The sequence below is a fragment of the Leptonychotes weddellii genome, chromosome 1 (genome assembly GCF_054177405.1).
Source record: "Leptonychotes weddellii isolate Sample4059 chromosome 1, ASM5417740v2, whole genome shotgun sequence".
In the NCBI taxonomy this organism is placed as follows: domain Eukaryota; kingdom Metazoa; phylum Chordata; class Mammalia; order Carnivora; family Phocidae; genus Leptonychotes; species Leptonychotes weddellii.
In genome coordinates this window covers 11,857,907-11,878,209 of record NC_138369.1, presented here as the reverse complement: position 1 = coordinate 11,878,209, position 20,303 = coordinate 11,857,907, and the positions used below count along the sequence as shown (strand labels likewise).

Below are 20,303 nucleotides of genomic sequence, written 5' to 3'. Positions count from 1 at the left end.
TCATCTTTCTCACAGTAAACTGCCCTGTGGCCCAGTATCCTGGGGTGCTCACCTTCACTGTTGGGGATTACAGTGCTCTAAAGTGAGAGTTAGGATGGGGGTGAGCTGCCATCAGAAAGCTGTACCAGGGCTATCTGTGAATGACTTTCTTTTAGGCCCCACATGGCCTGGTTGGGGCTCTTGCTGTTCTTTTCTTTCTCTTCCTGTCTCCTTATCTATACTGGAAGAATCTAATTAACCATTAAACTAAGATCTCTTATACTCTCATACTCCAGAATTACACTGAACACAGTAAACACTCATTAATTCACACTCCTTGACCCACACTTCTAATTATTCTACTTGAGCTAAACTGAAGTTTATTTTGCTCAGCAAAATTTTGTTATGGATATCTGAAATTGAAAAGAGAGGGGGCAGGGGCGCCAGGCTGGCTCAGTCAGTGGCGCATTTAACTCTTGATTTCAGGGTTGTAGATTCCAGCCCCATATTGTGTGTAGAGATTACATACGTATGTACATACATACAATCTTTTTTAAAAAAGAGCAGAGGAATTATTGAAAATACTGAAGTGAACAAGCTGTTAATTTAATTTGTTCATTTAAAATTATTTAAAAATTTATTACCCAAGGAACTTCAGTTAGGATGAATAAATATTGTTAATCTTTATGTTTTTCAAGAAACATTAACTGATCACAGAAGCATGGAATCTATCAAATATGACATAGTACTGTGTATTAACTTAAAAAATAAAAGTGCAACCTAAGAAATGCCTGGAGTGTTGTTTTGCCACCTACCAAATATATATGTACACACACAGGCCAATATCTCTGATGAATATAGATGCAAAAATCTCAACAAAATATTAGCAAACCAGATTGAGCAGCACATTAAAAGGATCATTCACCATGATCAAATGGGATTTTTCCCTGGGATGCAAGGATGGTTCAACACACACAAATCAATAAATATGATACACCACATTAATAGGAGGAAAGAAAAAATTATGTGATTATCTCAACAGATGCAGAAAAAGCATTTGACAAAATTCAACATTTTTGCATGATAGAAAACCCTCAAGTTGGGTATAAAAGGAACACACCTCAACATAATAAAGGCTATATATGAGAAACATACAGCCAACATCGTACTCAATGGTGAAGGATTGAAAGCTTTCCTTCTAAAATCAGGAACAAGAATGCCCACTCTTACCACTCCTTTTTAACATAGTACTGGAAGTCCTACTCAGGCAAGAAGAAGAAACAAAAGACATCCAAATCAGAAAGGAATAAGTAAAATTGTGTTTGTTGATGATATGATCTTTTACATAAAAAATCCTAAAGACTGTCAAAAAACTTAAAATTAAAACAAAGAAAAGTTTTAAAATACAAAGTCAGCATACTAAATCCAGTTGCATTTCTATACACCAACCATGAACTATCTGAAAAAGAAATAAAAACAGCATCTACAATAGCGTTAAAGACACTAAAATACCTGGGAATGAATGTAACCAAGGAAGTGAAAGCTCTATGAATTGAAAACTAGATTTTGATGAAACTGAAGTCACAGAAAAATGGAAAGATAGCCCATGTTCATGGATCAGAAAAGTTAATATTGTTAAAATGTCTACACTTCCCAAAGCCATCTAGAGATTCGATGCAATATCTATCAAAATTGCAATGCCATTTTTCACAGAAATAGAAAAAATGATCTTAAGATTAGTGTGGAACTACAAAAGCCCCTGGATAGCCAAAGCAATCCTAAAAAAGGACTAAGCAGAAGGCATCACACTTCCTGATTTCAAATTATGTTACAAAATGATAGTAATCAAAACAGTATGATACTGGAATAAAAACAAACAAATAGACCAATGGAGGGGTGCCTGGGTAGTTCAGTTGGTTAAGCATCTGCCTTCAGCCCGTGTCATGATCTCAGGGTTCTGGGATGGAGCCCCACCTTGGGCTCCCTGCTCAGTGGGAAGTCTGCTTCTCCCTCTCCCTCTACCCCTACCCCTGCTCGTGCTCTCCCTTGCCCCCCCTTCAAATAAATAAGATCTTTTAAAAAAAAATAGACCAATGGATCAGAAACAAGAGTCCAGAAATAAACCCCCACATATACAGTCAGCTTGTCAAGGCAGCCAAGAATAGTCAAGTTGGAAAGGATAGTCTCTTCAATAAATGGTGCTGGGACCAACTGGATATCCACATGGAAAAGAATAAAGTTGGACCCCTGTCTTACACCACTCACAAAAATTAACTCAAAATGGACTAAGGACTTAACAAGACCTGAAACCATAAAAATTCCAGAAGAACACATAGGAAATAATTTCCTCAACATTGGTCTTGGCCATGATTTTTTGGATATGACACCAAGAGCACAATCAACAAAAGCAAAAACGAACAAGGAGGACTATACCAAACCAAAATGCTCTGTATAACAAAAGAAATAAAATGAAAAGGCAATCCATGGAATGGGAGGAAATATTTGCAAACTGTGTGTGTGTGTGTGTGTGTGTGTGTGTATAGGGTTAATATCCAACATATGTAAAGAACTCATACAGCTTAGGGGCGCCTGAGTGGCTCAGTTGGTTGGGCAACTGCCTTCGGCTCAGGTCATCGTCCTAGGGTCCTGGGATCGAGCCCCGCATGGGGCTCCCTGCTCAGCCGGAAGCCTGCTTCTCCCTCTCCCACTCCCCCTACTTGTGTTCCCCCTCATGCTGTCTCTCTCTCTCTGTCAATTAAATAAATAAATAAAATCTTAAAAAAAAAACAAAACTCATACAGCTTAATAGCAAATATATCCAATTAAAAAATGGCAGAGAACTTGAATAGACATTTTACCAAAGAAGATATACAGATGGCCAACAGATGTTCAACATCACTAATCGTCAGGGAAATGCAAATCAAAACCACAGTGAGATATCACCTCACACCTGTTAGAGTAACTATTATAAAAAAGACATAAGATAACAAATGCTGGCAAGGGTGTGGAGAAAATGGAACCCTTGTGCACTGTAGGTGGAAATGTGAATTGATACACCCACTATGGAAAACTGTATGAAGGCTCCTCAAATCAAATTGAAAATAGAACCACCAGCAATCCCATTTCTGGGTATATATCCAAAGGAAATGAAAACACTATCTCAAAGAAATAGCTACACCCATGTTAATTGCAGCATTATTCACAATAGCCAAGACATGGAAACAACCTAAGTGTCAATCAACAAATAAATGGATAAAGAAAATGTGATATATACAACTAACTAAAATGTGAGATTATTCATATACATACATACATATATATGTATGTATTAGATACGTATGTATTAGAATAGTAGTCATAAAGAAGAAGGAAATCCTGCCTTTTGTGGCAACATGGATGGACCTTTAGACCTTGAGGGCATTATGCTAAGTGAAATAAGTCAGGCAGATAAAGACAAATACTGTATGATCTCACTTATGTGTGGAATCTAAAACCATGAACTGGAGAGAGTAGAATGATGGTTGCCAGTGGCTGCGTGGTGGGAGAAATGGAGATGATGTTGGTCAGAGTAGAAACTTTCAGTTATAAGATGAATAAGTTCTGGGAATCTAATGTACAAGCATAGTGACTATAATTAACAATATTGTATACTTGAAAGTTGCTATGAGAGTAGAGCTTTAATGTTCTCACCATAACTGCAACAGTAAAAAATGGTGAGGTAAAGGGGTGTTAACTAACTATATTTTGTTAAGCATGTTGCAATATATACATGTATCAAATAATCACATTATACACCTTAAATTCACACAATGATACATGTCAATTATTTCTCAGTAAAGCTGAAAATTAATTAGACATCACCGTGTAGTCATTAATAAACAACCTACACAGAGATGTTTATAGCAGCTTTATTCATAATTCAAAACTTGGAAGAACCAAGATATACATGAATGGATAAACTGGGTACATCCAGATAATGGAGTATTATGCAGCATTAAAAATAAATCAGATATCAAGCCATAAAAGGATACGGAGGAACCATAAGTTCATATTACTAAGTGAAAGAAGCCAATCTGAAAAGGGTACATACTGTATGATTCCAATTATATGATATTCTGGAAAAGGCAAAACTATGGAGACTCTAAAAAGATCAGTGGTTCCCAGGAGTTGAGGGGAGGAGGGATGAATAGGCAGATCACAGTGGACTTGTAGGGCAGTGAAACTACTCTGTACTATAATGATGGATACATTCATTCTGTATTTGTCCAAACCAATAAAATGTACCATACCAAGAGTGAACCCTAAGGTGAACTATAGGCAATGGGTTTATTGGTAACAATGGTGAGAGATGTTGATAATCAGGCTGCTATATATGTATGGTGGCAGGGGATGTATAGGAAATCGTTGTACCCTTCTCTCAATTTGCCTGACCCTAAAACTGCTCTAATAAAGTGTTGTTTTTTTTTAAGTTGGCCTGCCATAAAATCACAGTTTCAAAGTGTGACAAAAGAAAAAGTCCTGTAATTTGGAAATGCATTGAAGATTAGAATGGAGAAAACAATTATAGTAAAGCAGAAATTTACATGCTGTTTCTCCAAAACATTTTGATGATCTTTGAAGATGCCATGGGAGCCCAGACACGGATAAAGCAACTGCCCCTAAAAATTCATACAGAAAAAAAAAGGGACTCATTTTTTAAAAAAGATTTTATTATTTATTTGACAGAGACAGAGATAGAGAAGGAACACAAGCAGCGGGAGTGGGAGAGGGAGAAGCAGGCTCCCGGCTGAGCAGGGAGCCCGATGTGGGACTCGATCCCAGGACCCCGGGATCATGACCCGAGCCGAAGGCAGACGCCTAACGACTGAGTCACTCAGGCGCCCCAAGACTCATTTTTTTGAAATAAGATTGCTTCAGAATTCAAAACGTCATCAGGAATGGGCAGTCAAATTAAACAGGATATTCTCAGTTTCTTTCTGAATAAACTATTTGGAATCTAACTTCAATTTCACAATTTCAAATTACCTATGTGTTTAAAAACAATTGTCCCTGAGAAAGGGAGGTTTAATTTATCATGACATTCAATGTTTTCTAGAGTGTTCAAAAATAATGAACGTTTTTTTTTTTTGTTTTTGGTTTTTTTTTTAAAGATTTATTTATTTATTTATTTATTTGACAGAGAGAGACACAGCGAGAGAGGGAACACAAGCATGGGGAGTGGGAGAGGGAGAAGCAGGCTTCCCGCCGAGCAGGGAGCCCGATGCGGGGCTCGATCCCAGGACCCTGGGATCATGACCTGAGCCGAAGGCAGACGCTTAACGACTGAGCCACCCAGGTGCCCCTCAAAAATAATGAACGTTTTGGACATAATACTATATGATGAATTTATATATACGAAGACCTGATTGACCAATACCTGGCCTACAAAAACAAACAAAACCCTGCTGTTTTGGAGAGCTTAAAACTAATCCATAAAAGTCAAAAAACCTAATAAGTAAAATCCATGCTGAAAGGCTTTAGTTAAGACAATATTTAGCTTGATGTTATCACACTGGAATGACACCAAGAATCAGAGTAATCGTGGGCTTGATAAGAGCAGGGAAGCAAATCAGTGATCTCACCTTGGACTGCGTTAGTTTTATCACTATATAAAACAAAGATTGCAGTCCATTCAGGTAAGTATTATTGAAAAAGAAAACTTAAAGAGTAAAAATATCCTACTGTGAATGGGACAGAAAGAAACGTCATCGTTACTTTTACTAAATATAGAATATTAACTAAGTCCTACTGCATTATGTTCTCTTTTACCACGTCTTACACTTATGTATCTTAAGAATATACAACAATTAACCTACAAGATATAAACATCCGATAAAGAGTTTAAAAAGTAGTTCAAATTGCTATATCAGGACAAAGAAACATAAAAGTGTTGTTACACATTTTTCTCAGGCAATGTTTTCTATTAGTAGCTACTAAATACTACCGATTGCCACTGTTAATGATTCCTAATGTGGTTTTGTTCAAACAATAGCATTTATGTAACAGAAAAGTAAATATTACAGAATACATGTAATTTCAAATAAACACCCATTTTTCATATTTTTATGTTAAAATAATAACTTTCTGTGTGTGTAATCATTATTACATGACCGCTCCTCTCGGCAGCGTCTGTGTCCTGCCTTGGCTCTGTTAAGTCAGCCAGCGCCAGCCCTGCCCAGGACCCCGAGGGAGGGGCCTCTCCCGCAGGGAAACCAACCCGGGACCCCTGCCCCTAACAAGTCCCGCCCTCATGACAAACCCCGCCCCTTCGGCCTGTACAGGCCTCGCCCTCAGAACCCCGGCGCTTCTGCAATTGGCCCCGCCTCCGCAGTGTCCAGGCTCCGCCCCTGATGATCGAAACTGGCCACTGCCCGGGTAGTCCGGACGAGGGCTCCCCTTTTCCGGTTCAGGTGTCAAGGTGGCGCCTAGCCCGCCTCGCCTCCTCTTTTCCGGTCTCAGTCCGGCGTGGCAGGGCGGGCAGGCAGCTTTACCCTTTCAAGACTCTCTCATGGCTGCGCCCTGCCTCTCCTTCCGGCATCAGCCTGTCATGGCGGCGCCCTGAGTAACAACTTCTGAACTCAACTTCTCCATTGTCAGGCTTTTTCTACCCTCTGGCTGCCATGGCGGCGCCCGGAGTTCACCGGAAGTAAAATGTCGGAAGTGAGGCGGTGCCTCTGCCCGGAAGCGAGCACGGCGCTGGGAAAGATGGCGGCGGCTGCGGCGGCGGGGGTGGGCAACGCGGTGCCTTGCGGGGCCCGGCCTTGCGGGGCCCGGCCCAGCAGGCAACCCAAGCCCGGGCCGCAGCCGCGCACCCTCCTCGCCGCCGGCCCAGCGCTCATAGCGAGCGGTGACGAGCTGGTCGCAGCCGTGTGGCCATACCGGCGGCTGGCGCTGCTGCGGCGCCTCACGGTGCTGCCGTTCGCGGGACTGCTCTATCCGGCCTGGCTGGGCGCCGCGGCCGCCGGCTGCTGGGGCTGGGGCAGCAGCTGGGTGCAAATCCCTGAAGCCGCGCTGCTCGTGCTCGCCACCATCTGCCTCGCGCACGCGCTCACCGTCCTCTCGGGGCATTGGTCCGTGCACGCGCACTGCGCGCTCACCTGCACCCCGGTAAGTGCGCGGGCACGAGCCCGACCCTCGTCTCGGTCGGGCCTAGCGGCGAGTCACAGTCACGACGCTTGTGTCGGTCCCCACCCTATCCCGGGCCTCCCGTTTGCTGGGCCTGAGTCCCCAGCGGTGCCCTCTGGGTGGCTAAATCCTGGCCCCGCTACTGACTTGCTGTGCGACCCTGGCGCAGGTTACTTCCTTTCCTTGGAATCCCTCCCTGGTGTGGTCATTTAGATTCGATAGGGTTATACCTATAAAAAGCTCAGTGTAGGCTCCGGCATAATCGCTCTTTGATTTGGCTTGTTAATGCTAGCTACCATGCTATCGAGGACTAGTTTCTCTTAGAAAGGTCTCTCTTTCTTCTGTCTCCTATCTTGGTTTTCAGAGTGTGAGGCTAGACCTGCGGGGTGAGTTTCTCTATCTGTGAAGCTTGGTTTGAGAACTCTGTTATCCAGTGCTTAGAGGCCCTTGCATACCAGGACCAAAATTAGGTTGAAATGCACTTGGATCGTAACATTTAACAGGAGCAGGAGCAATTTGTGAGCAAGTGACAACTGCGTGGAGCCTCTTTATGTCTGCCTCCAAGATGAGGGTGGTGACGGTGGGGACTTCTGTTGGAATACAATAGCCCCGTAGCACTTCTGACCCTTAACCCCCATGATCTGAATAGGGAGAGCTGCCCTGGGTCAGCAGTTACTGTTGGTGACTGCACCACTGCCCTCTGGGCCTGCTTCAGATGACACTGGCATGTTTGGAGCCACGGGCACCGCCAGCCTCCCCTTTGATCCCAGGCGTGTGTTGCTGAAAGAAGAGGGAAAGGGAACAGCATGAAGGGCTGCAGAAAGAGACAGAAGCCCCCTCTCTTTGACTCTAAACATGGACTGAATCCTCTTTCTCTTCTGAGAGAATGGTTTTCCCAACAAGCTTTATCCCAGGGGAGGGGCTCAAACTTAATGGGTAGCTTCAGGTCAGTACAATGAAAGACTCCAATGAGGGACCAGAAAATGCAGGCAAGTTGGAGGGAGCATGACACCCCCCCCCCAAACTTCCAACTGCCTTTTGGCCTCCAGCTAAAAAGCGTGAGTGTTAACTTCCTCTCCAGGGATGGAGAACAAGGAGGAGCTAACCGACTGCAGAGTGAGGATGGGCAGATCTGGGCTTGCATCAGAGATCGCAGACAGGGGTGCTTCTCTTTTTGTTTCACTTTTCCCTTGTGTAAAGTGAGAACCGTAACACCCACTCACCGTGCACTGTGAGAAAAAACTGCAAAAAACTGTGAAGTGGGGGCGCCTGGGTGGCTCAGTTGGTTGAGCGACTGCCTTCGGCTCGGGTCATGATCCTGGAGTCCTGGGATCGAGTCCCGCGTCGGGCTCCCTGCTCGGCGGGGAGTCTGCTTCTCCTGACCCTCCCCCCTCTCATGTGCTCTCTCTCTCAAATAAATAAATTAATTAAATTAAAAAAAAAAGTTTAAAAAAAAATAAAAATTAAAAAAAAAAAACCGTGAAGTGCTTGGCATGGCCGTGGCCCTGTGTAGCACTTCGCACTTTTTTTTTTTTTTAAGATTTATTTATTTGACAGAGAGAGACACAGCAAGAGAGGGAACACAAGCAGGGGGAGTGGGAGAGGGAGAAGCAGGCTCCCGGCTGAGCAGGGAGCCCGATGTGGGGCTCGATTCCAGGACCCTGGGATCATGACCTGAGCCGAAGGCAGACGCTTAACGACTAAGCCACCCAGGCGCCCCACTTCGCACTTTTTTTACCATGGTGTTCCCAGAGTTCATTAAGTCTTTGTCATCATTTTCTGCCTGCCCAGAGGCCCATGGACTCCCCAAGGGGCAGGGCTTTTCTTCTGAGGGTCGCCATTTGGCACCTCTGCCTGCAAACACATACACCACAGGCCGGCACAGATGGGTGAGATGGGTGCAGCTCAGGCTTGAGGCCGCGCTAACTGAGCTTCATCCAGTGCCTCCATGTCTTAGGTGCTGAGGAAACAGCAGTGAACCAAACAGACAAAAGCCCTTGCCTTCATGGTGTTGGTGAGAGAGGTAGGGCTCGCGCTCAGCTGCCTCTGCTAAAGAGAGGAAAACCCGGGCCGAGGAGAGGAACACTGTGAGGGCCCTTCACGTGGACCCTCCTCCAGGGGAGGTCTCCTAGGAAGGTGACGTTTGAGCAAAGGCTTGAAGCTGACTGGGTGAGCACGTGTTCCAGGCAGAGAAAACGACTCGTGCCGAGGCCCTTGGCTGAGGCAAGGACGAGCCTTGAGCCTCGTTGTCCCTCGTCACTTCAGGACTCGAAATGAATAGTTAAGGGAGGGGACGCAGAGCAGCACCAGGCCAGTGGGCTGTGACAGGGCTTGGCCCACGTGCTTTGAGGGATGCAGGTCGTTCAGGGGACGTTCTTCAGCAGGGCCCCAGGCTTGGGGTGCCGTCCGTGACTCCGATTTTACGATACGAGACCAGAGGTGTGGCGAGGTGGTGTCTTTGTCTCCGTGACAGACTGGGGGTAGATAGGCCAGAGCCTGGAGCGGCTGTGCTTGCAACCTTCCCGGGGGACGGGGGGGCGGGGGGGCTGTGGAGCTGGGGGTTAAGAAGGGCTCAGCAGCAGTACTTTGCCTCTCGCAGGAGTACGACCCCAGCAAAGCAACCTTCGTGAAGGTGGTGCCGACCCCCAACAATGGCTCCACTGAGCTCGTGGCCCTGCACCGGGACGAGGTAGGGACCAGCCGCTGGGCTGCTCGGCACAGGGCTTGGGTGGGACTCCCAGGCACTGACAGACACCCCCAGGTGCGGGCCTTCTGCCACAGACAACGCCTGCTCCCACAGGGTGAGGACGGACAGGAGGTGCTGTCCTTCGAATTCCAGAAGATCAAGTATTCCTACGACGCCCTGGAGAAGAAGCGCTTCCTCCCTGTGGCCTTTCCCGTGGGAAATGCCTTCTCATACTACCAGAGCAGCAGAGGGTTCCAGGAGGACTCAGAGATCCGTGCAGCTGAGAAGAAGTTTGGGAGCAACAAGTGAGTCCCGACATGCCCGTGTGCAGTGACAGGGCTGGGGCTCCGCCCGTGGTCACAGCGTGGGTGCTTGGCCGAGCCTGTGGCTCCTTTCCCGGCTTTCTGCCCTGCCGCGCTCCTGAGTCCTGGTGCCTAGGAAATGGGGACTTGGGGTGGAGGGGTCCACAGTACATCCCAGATGAAGATGGCGGCCACCTTTTGAGAAACGTGCTCTAGTCTTGTCTCCCCTGGCAAGGACCCTGGAGGGCCCTCCGGCAGGAGCATATACAGCTCTTCATGGGAGCCTGGCCCGAGGCCCCAGAGAGATGACTGTTGATCATCATTTTGTAATTATTGTAGGATTTCTCTTTGTTTTTAAAATTTTCTTTTAAGTGTAAGTTGTCACCGTTCTCCTCATACTCATACCAGCACTTTGGGAAGAGTGGTAAAAGGAGTTGTCAGCGATCACAGTAGCTCTCCTTTGTACCAGGCGTGATGGCAGATGCCTTGTACATGCTTCCTCCCTTTAATCCGAGAAACCACCAGTGCCCACACACCACTGGGAGGGGGCAGAGCAGGGCTTCAGACCCCCTTGTTCATCTTCAGAGCCCCTGGCCCTGCCACCATGATGATCGTCCTGGACCTGAAAACCCCCAGAACTTTTAGGGAATTCTTCCCTGACTCAACTACTTTTTAAAAATTACAGATATAGGGGCGCCTGGGTGGCTCAGACGGTTAAGCGTCTGCCTTCGGCTCAGGTCATGATCCCGGAGTCCTGGGATCGAGTCCCGCATCGGGCTCCCTGCTCCTTGGGAGCCTGCTTCTCCCTCTGCTTCTCTCTCTCTCTCTCTGTCTCTCATGAATAAATAAATAAAATCTTAAAAAAAAATAAAAATAAAAATTACAGATATATCATCACAAGTAGCAATCTAATAGGAAGATTTATAAGAAATTTTACCTATCGTCCCTGCCTGAGGTCAGCCTTGGTGGTGGCTTGGGATGTCCCCTTTGACACATTCCCGGCTCATGCGAAGTCACTTGAATAATACAGAATGGGGCCTGGTTGTTGTTTGTTTTTATCACAGTGGTTTCTTTTTCTCACACCCCATATCTAGGACACGTCTCCAAGGGCAGGGCGAGGGTGGCCCCAGTTGACCTGGCTGCCCCCCTGGCCAGACTGGGCCACCCCACACAGTGCCACAGAACACACCCTTAGGCCCTACTCCTCAAATTCTGGGGCTTTTATTAAGGGAGTTTTCGGAAAATTTCAGCTCCAGACCTCCCCTCTCCAGCTCGGGGTGGGCCTCAGGCCCCAGAACTCCTCAGTGCCCAGCTGCCGGGCCTTTTCTGTGCCGCTTCAGGGCTCCCATCCCACAGTCAGGTGCTCCTTCTCTGCCTGCCTTCTTACTCAGCCTGATGACGGGCTGTGTCTCACTCTGGCCCTGCTTGGGTGGTGGCTGCCTGAACAGCCTGGCACTGGTTCAGAAGCTTTACCTGGGTGCTGCGGAGGAGGCTGGCAGCAGTTAGCTTGCTTGCCCCGGTGACTCGGGGACAAGAAGAGCCGTAGTCAAGTGGAGTGTCCCTTCTGGCTTCTCATTTCCCGGGGAGGCCTGCAGTGCCCTGAGTGGAGGTGCCAGGGTGGGACCTCTGAGGCTCGTATCGTGAACAGGATGTGGGGTCTGGTCTCTCGTAGGGCTGAGATGGTGGTGCCTGACTTCTCGGAGTTGTTCAAAGAGAGAGCCACAGCGCCCTTCTTCGTGTTCCAGGTAAAGCAGCAGCTTGGGCCCTCCCCGACCCCCCTCCTGCTCCCTGGGGCTTTCACAGCTAGAGCAATCTCCATCTCCAGACCTGAAATTCCCTCTGTGTCCTCCTGGGTCTGAGCCCATGGGCGGAACAGCCCTCGGTGTGCCTTCCCAGCCTCCACAGGTGTCTTCATGTGCTCCCGTGGATGGCCGGGCGGGGGTGTGGACACACAGGCTGTGTCCTGCAGGTGTTTTGCGTGGGGCTCTGGTGTCTGGATGAGTATTGGTACTACAGCGTCTTCACACTCTCCATGCTGGTGGCCTTCGAGGCCTCCCTGGTGCAGCAGCAGATGCGGAACATGTCAGAGATCCGGAAGATGGGCAACAAGCCCCACATGATCCAGGTGTGGCCAGCAGGAAGATGGGGGTTGGGGGGAGGCTCCTGCCAGTCTTGGGGTGGGCCTGGAGCGGGGGCAGGGTGAGGTCAGCTCTAGGGATGCACCTGCATTGAGCCCACTGTGAGACCCAGAGCTAACTGCACCTCACCTCCGCCCAGGTCTACCGTAGCCGGAAGTGGAGGCCCATCGCCAGCGATGAGATTGTCCCTGGAGACATCGTCTCCATCGGTGAGGCACGCTTCTGGTCTGTCCTGGTGGGAGCCCTTTCTCTCAGCTCCTCTGCAACACTCCTGCCCCTTCCTGCAGGCCGCTCCCCGCAGGAGAACCTAGTGCCGTGTGACGTGTTGCTGCTGCGGGGCCGCTGCATTGTGGACGAAGCCATGCTCACAGGGGAGTCGGTGCCACAGATGAAGGTGCGGGGGGCGGGGTGGGGGGCAGACTCAGTCCACCCAGGTGTGTCACTGGCCCATTCGCTGGGGAGCGAGAGGGCTGGTGGCTGGACCACCCTCCTGCCCAGGCTCGGACAGAGGAGGGACGGAGCCCTGACCTAGGAGGCTAGAGGAGGCAGAGTGGCTCTGGTGCCTAGTTGGAGCTGCCAGATTTCCTGGTGGTCTTCCCCCTGGATGAAGGGGAGCTGGGTGGCGATGAGAAGGAAGGAAGGAAGAGAGGCCAAGATCGTCAGGGGTTGTCCAGGCCAGGGACCAGAGACATCAGACTGACGTGGGCTGAGGGAAACCAGGAGAGCGTGAATCCTCTGTGAGGCCAGTTGCGAGATCACGAGTCGACACAGCAGGTGCAGGTGGAGAGAAGACAGGGCAGGCCGCCCGGTCGGACGTGCTGCGTTAGGCTGGGAGCCCTGTGGGGGTCGGAGTGGCTCATCCTAGCCCCAGGGGCCTGCTCTTGTGAGACTGGGGACAGAGAAGGAGGCTGAGGTGAGAGCGTCCTCACCACCCTCTCCTTCCTCCTCAGGAGCCCATTGAAGACCTTAACCCTGACCGGGTCCTGGACCTCCAGGCCGACTCCCGGCTCCACGTCATCTTTGGGGGCACCAAGGTGGTGCAGCACATCCCGCCGCAGAAGGCCACCACGGGCCTGAAGCGTAGGTGCCTTGGGGGGTCTGGGGTGTCCTGGCCCCCGCAATCCCTGCCCCACACCCCCAGCCAACACATCTGCTTGGCTGTGAGGGAGTGGGGATGAACAGACACAAACAATGCTGCTTCCATTTGTCTTTGCAGCAGTCGACAGTGGATGTGTGGCCTACGTTCTCAGGACCGGATTCAACACATCCCAGGTATGGACCCTTGTCTGGCTCTGGGGAGGGTAGGCCCCAGGGCGGGTGGCAGACAGTTGAGACGGTGGCTCTTTCGGACCCCAGAACGTCCCCGCCACAGACTTATTCTGACAACAGGTACCCGCTTGGGGCCAGGGTGCAGAGGTGAGCCCTACACACCAGGCCCACTACCCGACACTGAGGTTCTGGTGGGGAACGCAGACAGGAAACGGGCTGTTGCCATACACACTGGGGTCATGAACAGAGTCATACCCATAAACTCTTCACTAAAGTGTCATGAGGGCTGCCTCGTAGAGGTGATTGACCAGAGCTCCTTCCAGAAGACTCAGTCCCCCATCTCAGCCACTTCTTTCCCTGACCCCCAATTTTTGGCCACTGGTCTCTATAGCCCTTAGCTGAGTGGCAGCCACCCACATAGCTGTGTGGTCCCCTGTGTCATGGCTGCAGGACTCAGCGGGTGGACCCAGGGCAGGCACTCCCCATCAGCAGAGGAAGAATCTGGCCCTGATGCTCTGGGGTGCGGGAGGCCACCCCCTGCCAGGAAAGGCCTCTAACTCTCTGGCCCTCTAGGGCAAGCTGCTGCGCACCATCCTCTTTGGAGTCAAGAGGGTGACTGCAAACAACCTGGAGACTTTCATTTTCATCCTCTTCCTCCTGGTCTTTGCCATTGCAGCAGCCGCCTACGTGTGGATTGAAGGTATGCGCTGGGGCCCCTCCCCTGTCTGCTGGGCCCCACCCCCATGGCACCCAGGCTGGCAGGCCCTGTCTCTGCAGGCACCAAGGACCCCAGCCGGAACCGCTACAAGCTGTTTCTGGAATGCACTCTGATCCTCACCTCGGTCGTGCCCCCTGAGCTGCCCATTGAGTTGTCTCTGGCTGTCAACACCTCCCTCATCGCCCTGGCCAAGCTGTGTGAGTGCCTGGGACGGGGCGAGGGGTGCTGCGTGGGCTGGGGCCTGGCAGAACCCCTGACCCTGGCTCCCCTCCTCCCAGATATGTACTGCACGGAGCCCTTCCGGATTCCATTCGCCGGCAAAGTAGAGGTGTGCTGCTTCGACAAGACAGGGACCCTGACTAGTGACAGCTTGGTCGTCCGTGGGGTGGCTGGGCTCAGGTGAGTATGGGTGGCTTGGGCCTCTTGCCCAGCAGGTGGGAGCTCAGGAGACAGATAGCACCCACTTGGAGCCGTCTGACCGGGGTGTGCTCCCTTACATTCCTCAGTGTAACAGCGGCGTGGTGGCTCGGCTCCACCCCACCCCAAGCAGCCATATGATATCTAGGGGCATCCATGAGATAGGCACAGGTGTCAGGAGGACCAAGACCGTGCATCTCTCTCAGCCCCTGCAATGAATGGCACCAAGTGGGGGCCCGTCCCTCATCCTGGCTAGCAATTCCCTGGGGTCCCTCTACTCCATAACTAGTTGTTTCCTGTCCTTACAGAGATGGGAAGGAGGTCACTCCTGTGTCCGGCATCCCTGTAGAAACGCACCGTGCTCTGGCCTCATGCCACTCCCTCATGCAACTGGATGATGGCACCCTTGTGGGTGACCCCCTCGAGAAGGCTATGCTGACAGCCGTGGACTGGACACTGACCAAAGGTGAGGGGCTGGAGCTTCGGGCGCGGCTGGGAGGAACTGCCCACTCTTGCACCCCTGGGCAGGTGGGCTGCACCCCTCAGAGACATCCATGTGTCCATCTCGGGGCCAGGCAGGCCCACAACTCTGATGGTCCCTTAGGCGGTGGGCACAGGCTCACCTCTGACCTGAGACAGTCCACCCCTTGGGAGTTGAGCCTGCCCCCACCCTTCCAGAAGCCACGGGCAAGGTCCTCTGGGTACAGGTCTCCCAGTTCTGACCCTTCCTGGAGCGAGGAGCCCCCCAAACACCCCGCAGGGTCTGGGTCTGGGCGGGGGGGAAGAGAGGGGTGGAAAGGGGAGGCGGGGACTTGGCTGCCTCTGTGGAGCGAAGGCCCTCAGGATTCGTACTTATTTGTTTCCAGATGAGAAAGTATTCCCCCGAAGTATTAAAACTCAGGGGCTGAAAATTCACCAGCGCTTTCATTTTGCCAGTGCCCTAAAGCGAATGTCCGTGCTCGCCTCCTATGAGAAGCTAGGCTCCACTGATCTCTGCTACATCGCGGCTGTGAAGGGGGCCCCCGAAACCCTGCACTCCATGGTGAGCCAGTCCCGGCCCCAGGGGAAGGGGGGCGTGGGGCGGTCGGTGACATCCCCTGCGTTCCCTGCAGTTCGCCCAGTGCCCACCTGACTACCACCACATCCACACGGAGATTTCCCGGGAAGGAGCCCGAGTCCTGGCGCTGGGGTACAAGGAGCTGGGGCACCTCACCCACCAGCAGGTAAGGGCCCAGGCTCCCCACCTGCTGGCCCCTCATCCATACCGTCTTTTGTTCCCTGCAGCCTCACTATGAGCAGGCACGATTCCTTCTTCCTCCTTCTAGGCCTCTACCTTGGGAGGCCCTGAGTGGCACTCAGCCCTGGGTCCCTTCTCTACTGTGTACCCTGCCCTTTATGGGACCCCATCCCATCCTGGCTCCTGAGGCCATTTCCTGCAGAGCACAACCAGGCCCCGCCTCCATCCAGCCTCTTACCCCACACCCTTGGGTCCTTATACCTCCCCAGGGATCATCAGGAGGCGCCTTGGATTCCTGTCTCCAGCCTGGTTCTGCCCCTACCCTGCCCGACCACTCAGTCACCACATGGTCATGGGGCATCTCCAGCTCTGTGTCACACCCCATGTCCGGTCAGTTACCGGCTCTCCTCCCACCTCCACCATCAGTACTGCTCTCTCTGCTTCCACCTTACCTCTCATCCAGTCCACTTCTACCTGACAGCTGAGAAATCCTTCCAGAACGCACACCAGGTCGTGGCTCAGTGCCCTGCCCTCAGAACCAGCCTGCTCAGTGCCACTCCCTGAGCCTGTCTGCCCCATTCCCCTGCAGTTAGTGGCAGTTAGTGTTCTGATTTCTGTGACTTTCTTTATTACACATCTCTTCCGGTAGAAGGCAAGCTCTGTGAGGAGAAGAGTTTGGGGTTTCTGGTATGAGGTTCAGGGTGAGATTGCGCTCAGTGAAAAACAAAGGAGGGTCTGACTTTACTGTCTTGGGAGCCGAGTCACACAGGCTTATGCCCTGCTGTTTCGCACAGCAGGGAGTAAAGGCCCTGTGGTGGGGGAACCTCGCAGCACTGCTGAGGCCCTGTGCGTCCGGGGTGCCTAGTGTCCTCCCCATTTCTCACCTAACCCTCAAATGTTCCTTCTATAAGGATGGGCCTGTCCCTGACGTGCCCACCCCCCCCCCCCCCCAGCTCAGAAATGGAGGAGAGATGGGTCATGCGGGTACTCCTATGTCCCTACACAGGCCCGGGAGATCAAACGGGAGGCCCTGGAGTGCAACCTCAAGTTCGTCGGCTTCATTGTGGTCTCCTGCCCTCTCAAGGCTGACTCTAAGGCCGTGATCCGCGAGATCCAAAATGCATCCCACCGGGTACAGCTTCTGGACCCCTCCCCACTGGGCCCCAAGGGTGGGTGGGCAGGTGGGTGGATCTTGGCTCCTTCTTCCAGGGAGGGTGATATGACCACAGAGGACAGATCCCCCTCAGTGGTGCAGGTCTCAGTAGCAAGGATGTCTTTCTTGGATTTTGGCCGAGCTTCATCGTGGCTCTGGTGCTCACGTTGTCCCGAGTCTGAGGATACTTTGGGACCTGGCCTGTGCCCACCCTTCTCAGGTTGCTTCCTTGGCCCCCAGCATCCCTGGGAGGTGAGGGCAATTCCCCCAATCCACCCCATCCTGGAAAAGAAGAGCTGGGCTGGGACAGGAGATGTGGAGGTGACTCTTGGACACATCCATCTGTCCTGTGGTTTCTGTTTTCTAGTTTGGGACTCAAGATGCAGTTTAGGATGTGGGAGGTGAGTGAGCAGTCTCAGAGGTGGTGACATTAATAGCCCCGACCTGGCCCTCAGCCATCACAGCCCATCTTCCCATCACCGGGCTCTCAGTGAGAAAGCTGGAGCATCTGTGCCCCTCTGCCTGGGGCAGCTACCAAGCCAAGAGGGTCCACGCTAATGGCTGGTTCTTAGTCTATATTGTGGATAAAGGCTGTGGGTGTTTTCAGACACATATACATGTATCGTTTCCATAAAACACCACCAGGTTGGGGTGGACTGTGGCTCCTGGAAGCCCATTCTGCATCGGGGCCAACACCTCCTTCTGTGGTCTTCTTTAGAGGGGCCTCGGCCGCCAGGTCTCCAGGCTGGAGTTCTGACCTGCTGGGCCCTGCCCCATGGAGCCTCTGTACTCTCCTCAGGTGGTCATGATCACAGGTGACAACCCGCTCACTGCCTGCCATGTGGCTCAGGAGCTGCACTTCATTGAAAAGGCACAAACGCTGATCCTGCAGCCTCCCGTGCAGAAAGGTGAGGGACCATGGGGCCGTAGGCTGGGGGGACCCTGAATGCAAGAACAGCCCGTCTAGTGGCCCGCTGGCATTTCAGGCCTGAGCAAACACACCCAGTGTCATCCAGGACCTGTGACACCAGCCTGTGGAACACGGCCTTGCCTTGTCGGCATGCTCAGGCCCTCTGGCCAAGGAGCTCCACACCCGCGTGTCCCAGCAGCATGTGGGAAGTCACTGGCTCTGGGATCAGTGACGACTGACAACTGGGGTGGTTGGTTGTTGTCAGACCGGGCCGTGTTTCCTATCCTCCCGCCTGCCTTGGGTCTGGCAGGCTGCCTGTGTGAGGCGAGGGCTCCCCTCCTAAGCACAGGGATGCTGGTGCTCATGCTCAGCATGGCCAGACCCCAGGCAAAGGGCTTGGTATGTGTTACCACGTTAGTCTGTCTGCCGCATATGGGATGCCTTATCATCCCCGCACCACATAGGAGGAAACTGAACAGGTCTGCTGTTGGGCCCCCCACTTTATAGACAAGGAAATAGAAGTAAACTCACCTACTTCAGTCACTCAAGTGACACTGTGACTAAGGATTTGAACCCAGATGTTCTGACTCCAGAGCTCATGGCCTCTGGCCACTCCTGAGTAACCGGTGCCCCTGAGTAGAACCAACTGAGGAGCAAATCCAGCCCCTCACCTCCAACTGGTGGAGTATGGGGTCTTTCAGACGCCAAGGGATGGTGCCTGGCTGGGGAGCCACATGCGCTGGAGTGTCACCAGGCTGCAGGTCAGAGGAGGGTGCTGGCTTTGGAACTATGCTGGATTCTAGAATTTCCCAGCTCTTCTAGTCTGCACTGTTCGTCCCAGATCTCTGTCTCAGCTCTAGGCACTAGGCTCTTGCAGAGCCCAGGGATCGTAGGCAGGTGGCCCAGAGGTGGCTGTTGGGACTGTTGATTGGCAGGTGATGCTGCTCTAACAAAACGGCCACAGTAAAAGCCAGGTGGAGGTTGGTTTCCCTCCTAGCCAGGAAGCCCAGATGAGCCGTGCAGTGCCGGAAGGCCTCCCTTAGCCATGTTTATCACTAGATGCCTGGGCCAGCCATCTAGAAAGAGGAAGTGGTTGGCAAGCAGGGTCTGGCCCAAGGAAGTGACTCAGGGGGCCCTGATCCTGGAAGAGCAGGGTTTCAGGCAGGCCCCAGGGTAAGGGGTGCCTTGCTCCTGAGGTTAGGCTGTCAGGGTTTGAATCTGAGCGTCATGTGGTCTCAGGCCACTGGCCTAGGCTCTGGATTCTTGAATCCTTTGTATCGGAGGGTTCTGTGAACATCTGTGGGGTTCCTGGTGTCTAGGGTGCAGGTGTGGGCAGGGATTCGTAGGGATAAAGAGGGGTGAGAACCAAGAAGGTGCTTCAGAGAGATGAGACTGGGACCGCTTATATGGGGTCCACGTGAGGGGGAGTTGCTGAACCCCTCTCCCTGACCCTGGGCTTTGGCTCTGCAGGTCGACCCTGCGAGTGGCGCTCCATTGATGGCAGTGTCGTGCTGCCCCTGGCCAAGGGCTCCCCGAAGGCGCTGGCCCTGGAGCATGCCCTGTGCCTCACGGGCGATGGCCTGGCCCACTTGCAGGCTGAGGACCCCCAGCAGCTGCTTCGCCTCATCCCGCACGTGCAGGTGTTCGCCCGTGTGGCCCCCAAACAGAAGGTGTGTGCAGAGGAGGCAGGGGGCAGGCAGGGCCCTGGGGGCAGCACACAGCCCTCACTCAGCCCATCTCTGTGCACATAGGAGTTTGTCATCACCAGCCTGAAGGAGCTGGGCTACGTGACCCTCATGTGTGGCGACGGCACCAATGACGTGGGTGCCCTGAAGCATGCCGACGTGGGTGAGTCCTGCGAGCTGATGGACTGTCCCTTCCATCGCTGTTCTGCCAGCACGGGTTTAGTGTCAGAGACACGTCACTGAGCGAGTTCTTTGAGGAGGCAGCGAGGGGATGGGGCAGGCGCCAGTGGGATTGGGGATCTGAGGAGCCGCAGGCCTGGAGGGGACACGGGTGCGGGGGTGGGGGTGGGGGGCACCAGAGCTTCTGGAAGCATAGGGAGCCAGGGAGGCTCCAGGTGGCAGACACAGCTTGGTTTGTTCAGGCCTCCCGGCACCGTGTGGGGACCATGTGGGGGCTGAGGCCAGAGGCCAGGGAGAGATGGGACAAGTGGGGATGCACAAATGGAAGCTGAGGCATTTGCCAGCCGTTTATAGCCTTGGATTTCTGTCAACAGAATGCAGTCCTCAGGTTGATGTTAAAAGACCAACCTGACAGGGGACCTGGGTGGCTCAGTCTGTTAAGCATCTGACTCTTTTTTTTTTTTT

The 20,303-nt window shown here is 52.1% G+C and overlaps 1 protein-coding gene across 2 annotated transcripts in view; it reads left to right on the top strand.

Moving 5' to 3' along the window:
- The first annotated feature begins 6,682 nt into the window (after positions 1 to 6,682).
- ATP13A1 (ATPase 13A1) overlaps positions 6,683 to 20,303 on the top strand; it is a 17,556-nt gene continuing 3,935 nt past the window's right edge. The window contains exons 1-19 of one of the 2 annotated variants that reach the window (XM_006742111.3): positions 6,683 to 7,125; positions 9,743 to 9,832; positions 9,944 to 10,134; positions 11,804 to 11,876; positions 12,101 to 12,256; positions 12,409 to 12,478; positions 12,557 to 12,663; positions 13,220 to 13,349; positions 13,486 to 13,541; positions 14,112 to 14,238; positions 14,316 to 14,453; positions 14,535 to 14,655; positions 14,982 to 15,139; positions 15,540 to 15,715; positions 15,786 to 15,896; positions 16,917 to 17,042; positions 17,863 to 17,971; positions 19,444 to 19,643; positions 19,725 to 19,821. In XM_006742111.3, coding sequence (XP_006742174.1) covers positions 6,724 to 7,125; positions 9,743 to 9,832; positions 9,944 to 10,134; positions 11,804 to 11,876; positions 12,101 to 12,256; positions 12,409 to 12,478; positions 12,557 to 12,663; positions 13,220 to 13,349; positions 13,486 to 13,541; positions 14,112 to 14,238; positions 14,316 to 14,453; positions 14,535 to 14,655; positions 14,982 to 15,139; positions 15,540 to 15,715; positions 15,786 to 15,896; positions 16,917 to 17,042; positions 17,863 to 17,971; positions 19,444 to 19,643; positions 19,725 to 19,821 — 2,638 coding nt within the window. In that variant the 5' untranslated portion in view covers positions 6,683 to 6,723. Of the gene's footprint in view, positions 7,126 to 9,742; positions 9,833 to 9,943; positions 10,135 to 11,803; positions 11,877 to 12,027; positions 12,257 to 12,408; positions 12,479 to 12,556; positions 12,664 to 13,219; positions 13,350 to 13,485; positions 13,542 to 14,111; positions 14,239 to 14,315; positions 14,454 to 14,534; positions 14,656 to 14,981; positions 15,140 to 15,539; positions 15,716 to 15,785; positions 15,897 to 16,916; positions 17,043 to 17,862; positions 17,972 to 19,443; positions 19,644 to 19,724; positions 19,822 to 20,303 lie in introns of both variants that reach the window. The other variant, XM_081816416.1, reaches the window with a different exon arrangement.